This window comes from Mauremys reevesii, linkage group 2 (assembly GCF_016161935.1).
Source record: "Mauremys reevesii isolate NIE-2019 linkage group 2, ASM1616193v1, whole genome shotgun sequence".
Lineage (NCBI taxonomy): Eukaryota > Metazoa > Chordata > Testudines > Geoemydidae > Mauremys > Mauremys reevesii.
The window spans coordinates 17,556,116-17,568,311 of NC_052624.1; the positions used below are offsets into that span (position 1 = coordinate 17,556,116).

At 46.5% G+C, this 12,196-nt stretch overlaps 1 protein-coding gene across 41 annotated transcripts in view; it reads left to right on the plus strand.

Annotated features, from left to right (window-relative positions):
• Nucleotides 1-477: 477 nt before the first annotated feature.
• Nucleotides 478-12,196, plus strand: part of DPP6 (dipeptidyl peptidase like 6) — a 714,691-nt gene continuing 702,972 nt past the window's right edge. For 37 of the 41 annotated variants that reach the window (XM_039524563.1, XM_039524587.1, XM_039524562.1 and 34 more), the window contains exon 1: nt 478-1,159. Coding sequence is in view for 2 of the 41 variants with exons in the window: in XM_039524555.1 (XP_039380489.1) it covers nt 1,109-1,159 (51 nt within the window). In the remaining 39 variants the exon portion in view is untranslated. The remainder of the gene's footprint in view (nt 1,160-12,196) is intronic. The other 4 variants (XM_039524582.1, XM_039524584.1, XM_039524555.1 and 1 more) reach the window with 1 other exon arrangement.

Here is a 12,196-nt window from a genome sequence, read left to right on the forward strand (position 1 = left end):
CATGAGAGTGACTGGACTGTAACTGACTCCTGCCTCTCTCCGTGAGCCCAGGAGCAAAGGGGGGGTTGAGTGCCCGGGCAGCCCGAGGAGGAAGGGTGGGGAGAGGCAGGCACCCGCGTGCGGAACGGAGCACACGGGCCTTGGGCAGAGCCGCGGCAGCCAGAGGGGTGTGACTGGGGGGGGGGGGAGGTGCAGGCCACGCACCGGCCCCCAGGGCCGCCGGCTCCCTGCAGGGGGAGGACGCAGCGGCGGGCGGGGGACGCTAGACTGCAGCAGGCGGGATGCGGCTGCAGCCGGAGGAGCCAGAGCAGCGGCCGGGAGCCTCGGGGGACGCAGCCGGGGGAGGCGGGACAGGGTGGCCCCGTAGAGAGGAGCCTAGGCAGGAGGGGGGGTGTGCAGCGGGGCAGGCTACGGGAGCGTAACCATGGCAACGCGCCGTGCGTCCCCCGGCCCCCCCGTGAGGCCAGGATTTACAGCCCCACCCCGTGGGCAGCCGCCGGGCGGGTCCACTTCCTGCCTCGCCGCGGCCGGGGAAGAGTTAACGCCGGGGAGGGGCGGGCCCGGCTCCCGGGCCAGACGGCGCGGTTCCTGTTTGTGCTGAAGCCGTGCGCGCCCCCCGGGAGAGGGGCGGGATGATGCTCCACCCCCCCCTCCCCTCCGTATCGCTGGCCCCTCCCCCGCAGCTGAGGCTGGGTGTGCTGGACCTTGATGCAAGTAGCGCTTCCTCTCTTCCCCGGTGCGAGCCGCCTGCCCGCGGACCCCCCCGAGTCCCAGCCAGCTCCAGCTCCCGCTCCCGCGACAAATCACACACCGGCTACTCACAATAGCCGCCTGCTGCGTGCGTGTGTGTGCGCGGGGATGGGGCTGGTGCGTGTCTCTGTTTCCCCGGCAGCTCTCGCAGGACAGGAGCTGAAGCTGCTGGGTGTTGACTGAGGATCCCTTCCCCCCACGTTTCTTGTTTTCCCTTTGCAAAGGGGGAGCAATTATCAATAATCTTCTACACCCCCCCCCCCCCCGCAAGGGCGAGCTGGCTCTTCGCTAAAGTGCTGGAGCCGCTGGATTAAGTAACTCTGGGAGAGCCGCTCGCACTCTCACACGCAGAGCGAACATGAAGGAAAAGCCAATGATAAAAACCGCTAAAATGCAAGGGAACATGATGGTAAGTGGCTGCTGCAGCCTCCAACGACTGTAAGTAATTGTGGGGCTCGTTCCTCGGGCTTGGTACTGGGCTCACCCCCCCCCCTTTAGTGGAAACATGTTGGGCGCCCCTGGCCGGCCCCCACACCCCCACTGTCGCTTTGCTTGGAGATCCCTCCTCTGAGGCTCGGTTGATGGTGAATCGTGGCTGTGGAGTGCCCCTTTCCCAGCAGGGTTTTGCCTCGGCAGAGGCTCCCCTCTCCTGCCCTTGTTACGCTGTGTGCCAGGGAGAGGGGAATTGATTTGAACCTGGGGGTGAGGAGGGAGCCCCCCCAACGCAGGCGACTGCTCTGCTGCCTCGGCACTTTGCTGGGAGCTGCTGATGTTGTTGCCCGGACTCTTGTGGAGAGAGAGAAGCAGGCACAGGCTAGATGGGTGGTAGCAAGAACCTAGCGCCCCAGGGTTACAACATGTCTGGGGAAGGGGGTGAGGTGGTTTGGGGGGAGCTGACAAGCAGAAGTGGATCGCTGCACAGACAACTTTGATAACTTGAGGGCCATAGTGGGGTTTTCCCTCTTCCTGTTCTGCTTCCTGCGTGACTGTAGCGGTTGTCTTGATCGATGTATGTTTTTGTTTCTCCACACATCCACCCCTGGATGCCTTCTCGTTCAGCCAAAGGGGATGGGGGGGAAAACCCCCACCAAAGGCGGATGATCTCCCGGAGGAGGTGCCGGTTGCCATCTTGTGTTGCTAGAGAGATGTTTGTCTATTTTGTCTGCTGTCTTGAGCCGCTTTAGGTGTTTGGGTTTCTGCTTGGCTGGGGTAATTTCCCCCCCGCCCCTTGCTTGCATGAGCTGATACTCGCCGAGCTGCAGGGATGCCATGGGTAGTGAAAGTGGATTGCAGCTGTGTCGTGGCGGTCTTTGTGCTGAGCAAGGGATGCCGTGAAACGTGATGTCTTTATAGAGGACTCGGCTTCCAAAAACAACTTAGTGTAAATAACCCTGAAGCCTGTTAAAGACACCTGTTGACGATTTAAAAAAAATGCAAACGTGAGATTTGTATTCCGCGTGCCCGCCTCTTAGTGAAATGCTCACATTTAATGTAACGAAGGCAGCACGCGTTTTCCCCCATCCTGAAACGTGTAAGAAACGGCCAAGGTGTTCTAAATCCCGCGGTAAAATAACTCCTTTTCTATACTACTAGGGCAATCATGTTGCTTTTTCTAGCATTAGTTTTAACAGGAAGGTGCAGTGCGATGTGATCTGTGAATTCAAGTAAGGGAACTGAACAGGAACTTCTGCAAACATTTCCCCCTGGAATATTAGTTAAATGTGATTGCAGCGTATTCTTTTTTTTTATCATGCCTGTAAAAATACTTGGTGCTGGGGTTCTCTAGCACAGGGGAATCTGATTTTTTTTAAACTACTGTTGTAAATGTCATTATAGTCCTTGACTAGCGTGATATCTACCACTAAAAGAATAATGAACCACCTGAGATGATGCTGTCTGTTTAAAGGTCGGCATTAACCTAATTTACATACACAATGCCACAGAATTAATAAAAACCTATAACATATTATCCTGCGGTCTCTACAGTCAAGAAATAATTGGAGGGAAGGGATCCCATTACTATTACTTATTCAAACTACTGTGTCTTCTGATGGTGTTTCTCTGTGTGACAAAAAATGGATCCATTTAAGCATTTCTGTGCTAGACATGCGAGGCTGGAGTGCCTGATTTAAAAACAAAATAATACTGTAGGAGCTGTCTGCCCCGTCAGAGCCTGATGCGATAGGACTCAATGGAGGTTTGGCCACTGACTTACGGGTTAGCAGGGTCTTGCTAAGTTGCAGCCATAACATCTTATCAGCCACTCAACAGTCTGTCCCCCAACTCCAGTGCCAGTTTTTATCTTGGTTTTGAAAAAATAATATTTTTGAACTGAATTGTAATGCATACTGTGAGATTGTAGGAGAGCAAACTGACATGGGTGACTTAGATCCATACTATTTCACTTTGGTGGTTTGTTTTACTTGTAGGAGAGCTTGCTTCTGTCATAATTTGGCCATAAGCACCTGTAATTGGTTTGTGGCAATTGAGCATGCAGTTAATATTTAAAGTGAGGGTTTTTTTTTTAATGTGATGGACTCAGAATATTTTAGCCAGAAAATACTGAACAGCTCTTACCTTTCCTCAAAGTAACAATTAGTGGATCTGATCCTGAAGTCTAGGGCAAAACTCCCATTGACTTTAATGGAAATTCTAGTAACTTCAGCTGGTGCATTTCTTATCCTGACACACTTTTTGTAAAGTGTTATTTCAGTAAGTTTCATTTTACCCATTTATCACTTTTATTACTAGGAAAAAATGTAGTCTTTGGTCATTCATATTAAAGCCTAATATTTTAAGTGTCCTTGCTAGATAATGCATGTGCCAATATACCGGTACTTTAAAAAAAATCCTGCATGTGGTGTGTGTGCCTGTGTGTGTTGTCTGAAGTGACTCTGATTGTATTACAGTACGTATTATCTTAATTACGTGGCAGAATTTGAAAGGTCACTGAAAATTCAAAGCTCGCTGTGGTGAGGGTGTTTTGTTTTTTTTTGACAGTTTCACTGGGATCTTGACAAGCAACTAAGTACATATTGATTTTCTTCTTCTCTTTAAAAATCTCTCTCAAAATGAGACTTTTCTTCTTAAAATGATGTGACAGTATGTGAGAATCTTGGTCCATTGGCCTCTTACCTCACAATGCGCCTGAGAAGTGTGGTGGTAGCTCACTACATCTGGGGATGTCTTTTTTTACTTTAATTAGACCAAAAGAGAAGTCATGCTTGTGAGAGTAAGATAAATTTTTGTATCCCTGTGGCAGTCTTTCACAATATCTTTAAAAAATATTATCTGGACAAGTGTCATTTTTTTTATTTTTCTGAACTCTGTCCTATCCATCGTTTGAGCTGAGGGACTATTCTATATGGAAACACAGTTCACAGCTTTGATAATGGAGCTTTTCTTATTTTCACAGGAATGTTTTGGCAAATGGTCAATTGTTTTCTTTTATAAACTAGGTCATATTCCATGAGCTTGTCAGGATGTTTTTCAAATTGTGTGGTAACAGGACTTGAATGGCACTGGGCAAACTCTTTGCTCCTGTCCTTATATACAATTATTACTTATTACTTAATTTTAATTAGGACTTTATTCCCTTCAGTTCCCCATCAATCTGAGCCAAGACTGGCAAATGAATACGATTCCAAGTATGCGTGTTTTATAAATCTATAGCTCCCTGGCTTTGCAGCGGCTGTCATCTCACACATGCCAGTTTTCTTATATATAACTGTTTGTTTTAGAAAAGGCTCTCCAAAGCAGTGAGACCTACGGGACCAAAGTCTGCCCCCACTTACACCAGTGAAAACCCAGTGGGCCAAATTCATAGCAGGCACAATTGCACTGAAGTCAGTGGAGTTGCACCCACATTTGCTAGTTATGAACATGGCACTTAGAGTTCAGTGAGAGAACGGCTTTAGTGAAGTTGTGCACGAATAACGGAGGGCAGAACTGTATGTAGGGGACAGTTTTATGACTGTGTTTTGTCTAAGCAATTTATTATTCAAAGGAGCAGTGAGAGGAACATGCACATCAACAGAGCCAATTATGTCTGTTAGCAACAGAGTGGTGCTGCTGTCCAGTTCTTGTTCTGAGTTTCATCATCTGGCTACTACAGTATTGTCTGTATTTAGAAGGTATCTAGACATATCTTAGGCTGCCACATTGCTTTTACATTTTACAATGATGAACACTGTATGTATATGCATGTATAGGGCCTTGTATGTGTATTATGCTAATGCTTAGTTGGACGGCTAACGTGGTTAGGATAGGAACATATGGAGCCTTTCACATCTTGGCTGAATTAAAATCCAGGCCACATTAGCTGTGGCCAAAAACTGTTGCTATTTAGAGGTGACTGTCAAATAAGATTAGTGGCAAGTGTTCATAACACAAGAACTCGGTTGGCATCCTTGTCTGATGCCTCAAGGATTGGACGGATCTAGAGATTGAGCTACTCACCATCACCAGAGGACCATCCGTGTCATATTGGAGACATGTTGGTGCAACAAATTGAGACATTTGATTTGCCCCTGCTCTTTCAGCTGTTCAGGCTCTGGTTTGTCAGTCTGGTGCCTGTCATGAGTAATAAATTCATATTAAAAAATAAATAAAAGACATCAATGATCTGTTGTGATTTCCCTTATTCACCATATTTCATTCCTCGGTTTATTGCTTGGAGATATAAATCGCATCAGGCTGAAACTTGCCATAATGGTTCTCAGCCAGAGTACAGTTGTCTTTGCAGTGATTCAGTGTAATTAGCCCATGTGGCAACTGATATATCTGGAAATCCACACATTGGAGTACATTGTGAAATCTCCCACTTTTGACTGGCCCTTCACCCTGGCTTCCTTTTCTCCGAGCCCCACATATCCCATTTCTTTAGAGCATGCAATACTGTGATCGCACATCCAGTTCATCGTTTGTGTGCTATTGGGGTGACTGCTATCTTGGCTGACACACCAAGGATTGAAGCCGGGATCTCCAGAACTGAAAGCATGAGTCTCTACAGCTTGAGCGAAAAGGTCAGGCTCTGTGTCTGGGAGCTGTAAAAGACTCACATCTCCTCTGGATCCGACGTACAGGGGAATATGTAACACACCTTGGCCAATGGATTACACTATGAGGTTGTGTGCCTCAGACTGTGCAGTGCTCTAGGAAGTGCCAAAATATTCAAAGTGCAGGCACCGAGGCCTAGCAGAAAAGCCCCAAGACCGGCTGGGCCTGTTCTGTGGCCATCTTACAGATAAGTGGAAATCAGCATCTTGACACATTCAAGATGGGATGGGAGAGGAAATCTCCCTGAGGACCCACTCATGGAAATTACCCCACATCATTCCACAGGGGGACCGGTTCCGCTCCCCTGAAGCGGACATGGGACCTACCCATAAACTCTGCAGATCCTGTGGGACCCTCAAGAGGTCAGGCCCACTCTCACAGTTGTCTTGTGCCTCCATGGCAGCTCTGGTCCCAGTTGTCGCCTCCTTCCCCAGTGCCTGGCCATGTGAAAGGTCCAGGGATAACACTCCGGTGAGAAGCCCAGCACTCAATCTACCAGCTTGGAAGGTGGAGCCAGTCATGTATCAAGGCCGCAAAGGACCTGGTGCAATAATAGGTTAAGGGCCCCTTTCCTGATTCTGAAATTTGCCCCCTTCAGCCCCACCTCCCAGCCTGAATTCCTTCCCTTTTATCATAGCTCTGGCCTAGCTCCCGCATAGCCCCAATCCAGCCCCTGCCCTCTAGCTTCTCTCCAGTCCCACCCACAGCTCAGTCCAGATCTCCAGCTCCCCCGCTAACTCCCCATCTCCACAGTCCAGCCCTCCCATCTCCTCACTCTCCTGCATCCCCACTACAGCCCCCAGTTCCCCTCCAGTTTTGATCCTGTCCCCTCCCCCTGCTCTCCCTCAGTTACCCTCCAACCCTCTGCTTCACTGACCCCCAGCCCCAATCCAATCACCCCTTCAGGCCCTTTTAGCTCTCCACCTGCCCCCCCCTCCCCAATCCACCTGCCTCAGCCCTGTTTCCAGCCCTCACAAGCCATCTCTCAGCTGCCCCCCAAGTCCCCTCCAGCTCCACTCCACCTCCCTCCCCACATTCCCATTATCGCCCTCAGCTCTGCTCCACCCCACCCCCCACATCAGCTCTGCTGCAGCCCCCTGGCTCCACTCAGTTCTGCTCCATTCGCCTTCCCCCAAACTTCCCCAGTTTCCCTATTCCATCATCCTATGCAAAGGTGCCAGTTTTTCTTTGTGCTCCATCTCTGGGTGGGGGGAGGAGGAAAAAGGGGGAGGGGGATGCATCTCCTGCCTTTGCCCTTCCACATTTCCTGGTGCTGCAATTCCTGCATGCCTTCTCCATGTGTCCTTGCCAGCTGTGCGTGCTCAGGGCCTGGGGCTGCCCCCCATTCCATCCACCTCTTATTCCAGGGGCCCACAGGCCCCATTCTATTCTGGAGGCTCATCTGGTGGGGCCTTGGTAATCTCCCGGGCCCTCTCGTGATTGCACCACTTGCACTATCGTAGTTACTCTACTGGGCAGAGGGATAGGAACTCATATCATGGTACTTTCTATCAGAACCCTGCTCCAGTGCTCCATCTTTCATATTAATCTTAGGTTAGCAAGTGTCTGATAAATCAGAGCTCTTCTGCCTCCTCCTGATAGCTGGAAAGGAGAAGCAGCATTCTCTTTGCACATTTTCCCCCTCATCCTCTGAGTCTTCTGATGGTTCAGAGTCTAGTCAGCCCCTCCTCAAGCCTCTCTCTTTGGGGTCTTCCTTTCCTGTGAATATCTCCAATGTCTGCATCTGCTCCTCAAAGCTTTCCTAAGCAGCAGCAAAGGGAAAATCACATGATTCCTGTTGATTTTACTATTACCCACAGGTTTCTGAATAGAGCTGTGACTGTGACCAGATTTTGTCAATTCCACTCGCTGTTGCTCCTTAAATCTCTAAACAATAGAGGCCCTGGAGCTGTCTCTCTGCCTGCAGAGACAGGAAGACACCACCACAGTGGTCCACATTTGGAAGGGTACTGTCACTAATAAAGTCTAGAAATTTTATTTATTTAAAAAAAAAATCCAAATTTGTGCAGAGATTGATGGCTTAACCGCTTACCCATTTACTTGCCTGTCGAAGTTCCCTACTTTTCACTGATGAATTAATTTTTCAAGTCCTGTGAAGATATGGCATGTTGTCCTTTGTTGCTATGCTCCATGTGTTGTCACCGACATCTGTGCAAAATGAGCATCAGACGGTACTGTTCTGATTGGTTAGAATTTTGCACTCACTTTGCATGGGTGTAAGTCACTACACAAGGGGGACGGCAATGGAGAATCAGGCCCATAGTGACCACAGAGCAAATATCAGGTTAGGAGAAAATTTCTGATAGTAAAGGACTCTTTAATCTAGCAGAGAAAGGTGTAGCAAGATCCAATGGCTGGAAGCCAAAACTAGGCAAATTCAAACTAGAAATGAGGCACACAATTTTACCAGTGAGGGTAGTTAGCCATTGGAACAGCTTACCTAAGAACATGGTGGATTCTCTATCAATGAAGTGCTTAAAACAAGATTGGATTTTTTTCTAAAATATATCTTCAAACACAGCCAGAAATTGTGGTCTTGATGCAAAAATCACTTGGTGAAATTCTATGGCATGTGTATACAGGAAGTCAGACTTGTTGATTTGTAATGGTCTGTTTTGGCTTTAAATCTATTAATGTATTAAATCTATTAGTGTAAGTGGTTTGATATCTTCAGAAGCACAGTACGTATGTAAACATGTTCTGTTTTCTGGGATTCTGGTGCGTGTGAGTTATCTATCTATTACGCTGATACGCAGTGGCTCATGTAAGATTGCCAAACAAAGCCAATTTATTAAATTGTTTTATATATGGTAAATCTTGTATAATCCACTAATGCACAATGCTGTCATTTAGAAAGTGAGGCCTTCCTCCTATGGAGTGCCAAATATAGACGACTCATGGTGTTATCTTCAAAAGGAAGGTGATGGCTGGAAGTGAAGTTTTTAAACTATATAAAGCTTGCACAACAGGGGCACGGATGCTGTCATTGTTTCTGCAGCAGCCACCTTGGTTGGTTCTATGGAAACTGCAGGTCTGCCAGTCCCACCCATTTTGGGTGTGTCTACACTATGTTGAGGAAAGCTTATGCGGGCATCGATTTGCATGAAATATCTGGATGTCTTGCTTGCCCTTGCAATGGTTTAGCAGCATTTCAATGGGGACTTGCTTTTGACAGAGCTATATTGGTGCATCCATGGTTGTATCAGTGCAGTCCTGGGAATTCCTGAAGCAACTATTCCATAATGCTTAATGCCATTGCTGTGGGTTGTGGGGGACCTACAGGTAACTTCCAAATGCTAGGCACTGCATTATGGGAACTGCCTATCTGCTTAAAGGGTTAGGGTGACCAGATAGCAAGTGTGAACAATCAGGATGAGGTTGGGGGTTAATAGGTGCCCATATAACACACAACCTTGAATATCAGGACTGTCCCTATAAAATTGTGACATCTGGTCACCCTATATAGGGTCCTCACTGCTGTACTATATGAGGGTGGGGTGGAGTTAAAAGAACTGAATGAGCTGGCAGTTGCAGCATTTGCGGCTTTTTGGCCAGTGGGAGAAACCACTGCAGATGGCATGAGTTCAGCTGGATCTGAGTTACAACCAGTGCTTGTAAAACACTTAGGATTGCTGTTGTGTATGTCTGCAAGGTATTGTACAGGAACTGCAAACCCAAAGCTTTCCCATTGCAGTACAGAGGAAGTGGTGGTGTGTTTTTGTTTTTGTTTGTTTGTTTTTTGTTTTTTTTCACCTAATGTAGATCATGGGTGATGTGGCCCATTGTTTTCAGCGTTTTTTCACAGGTGAAAATATCCTCCCAAACCTGTTAAAGAACAGGTCAATGTGAAAAGCTTCCTCTAATTTGATCAAATCTCCATGAGTCTGTATTGCGAGAAGTAAGCAGTGTGTGTATTTTCAGTGAGTGAAGATGGTCCAGAAATGGAAAACATAAGGATTACCTTCAGATACAGTAAAATCATCTGCACTCGTGGCTGCTGCATGCCTTGATGCAGCAGACTGCATATGTGATAAGCAAAGTGGTCAGCTCTAGTGTGAGAAATCCCTTTTAGGTTGAGTTAGAATCATCTGCCTGGCACAGCCTTCTATCAGCTCAGACGTGCATACAGACAGTATGTAAGTTCATTGGGGATGAATTCTGGTAACCCATTAGAAGACCTAATTCTGAAATCATTATTCAGCCTTTATTCAGGCAAAACTTCCACCAAACTTAATGGGATTACTTCTCCCATTGAACTCAATGAGAATTTACCTGAATAACTGACTTCAGGATTGAATCTAGAGACAACCTCTTATATTACAGTAAGGGTTTTTCATTATATTTTACAGATCTGAAATGGTGAAATATACTGAATTTTACCAAAAGAGGGGAGGGCAAGGAAAGAAAATAAAAGAAAAACAGAGCAAGACGTTTAAAACTCAGGCAGTTACAATTTCAGGTCCTGATCCTGCAATTGACTGTGCACAGTCACGTATATATTGGAGTGAATGTGGCCTCATTCTGCATATTTTCTACCTGCAGAACCTCGTCAGCCTCTCAGATTGCTCACAGGGTTTGCCAGACTCCAGGACCTTTGTTCAGCTGTGACTTTATTGATGATGCAGATGTGTGCTAGAGATATGGCAATCAAGGATAATATCTAGCATGTTTTGTTTGGTTACCCTTTTGCACTCATGTTATTAAAAACACAGATGGAAAATGAAATTATAGTTTGGCATGTTTCCTCTACTATAAATACTGAATGTTTTTTCTGTAATATATAACACAACCAGAACATCCCAGAAATGAGTTTATATTGCTTTTTTTCTTCTGTCTAATTATGAGGAAGTGAAAAACATACTTATACTAATGTCTTCTCATCAGGCTTTAAGAGGGCTGAAAGTACCTTTCATGAACATCTAGTTTGTGAAGCAAATTATTGTAATGCAAGAATGTTACTCTTCATGAACTCTGGTTATTGATCCAGTTAAAAACAGATCTGTGGTCCATAGGAAGGATATCTGAAATGCTGGTGAATGGAGCAGTAGTTAAAACATTACAGCATGTCTTCATTTTAATAGGGCCCAGTCCTGCCTAATCTTCCCATTCATTGGAAGCTTTGCCAGTGAAGAAAGTTCAGGGTCAGTCCCGTACTGTTCTCATACTGTATTGTTTCTGCATACTATATTGCAAATTAATATTCTAAATTTGTTAAAATCCCTTATTTAAATAAAGATGCTTTTCTAGATGATCTGGACACCTTCCTTGGATACAAACATGTAAAAGAATCTAACAATGAGCTATATTAAAAGTATTAAATTTTCTATTGATCTTGTATTCATTTCTTTTGAGCTCTAGAAAGTTGTTTTATTAGGTGTGCTTTGCCTTTATAAAGGGACTGATTCTTACAGTGTTTATGTACAGCACCTAGCACAACAGGTGCCAACATTTTCCTGGCACCAGTGGGTGCTCGACCCCCCCCCTAAGCCCCACCCTGACTCTGCCCCTGCCCTGTCCCCATTCCAACCCTTCCCTCAAAGTCCCTGCCCCTATTGGACTCCTTCCCCAAATCCCTGCCCTGGCCCTGCCTCTTCCCTGAGCATGCCATGTTCCCCCTCCCTCCCAGTTCTTGCCGCCATGAAACAGCTGTTTCGCAGCGTCAGGCGCTGGGAGAGAGGTGGAGAAGCGGGGACACAGCACGCTCAGGGGAGTGGGAGGAGGCGGAGCGGAGGCAGTGGTGAGCTGGGGCTTCTGGATGGGGAGCTGTCGATGGGTGCAGAACACCCACAAATTTTTTCCCGTGCTGGAGCACCCACAGAGTTGGGGCCTATGTTTATAAGCAATAATGGTTAAAAAAGAAATCATATACACCAGTGGCATATTCTCTATTTTCCTTAATTCAGCAAAATACTTGATTATGTGTTTAATTTTAAAGGGTGGCATACGCTCTGGTGCTTTACTGAATCAGGACCTATAAGAAGACTATAACACAGACACAACAGTCTAACACCTGTCCAGCCATCTGTCTTATGGTTCTGTACTGGTGTCCAGCACTGTGCTGGATAAGCACTTTCCAGGTTAATTAGCTTGGTGTAACAAGTTCCTTAGTGGACTTCCTGGGATCTTCAGCTTGTCTCTGTTTTATGGTTATAGAGGTTCTGTCTTGGGGTAGTGTAATTTTTTGCTTTTTCACCTAGTAATTGAAAACTGGTGCACTGTTCTATAGCCAACACCTTCCAAGAAATACTGTGAACCCACAATAAATATCAATTCAATTCCATATTGCTAACATGAATTTGGAACATCTAACATACATATTGTCCACCCAGGAGTACTTACACAGGGCTATCAGTAATGGCTGTGTTTT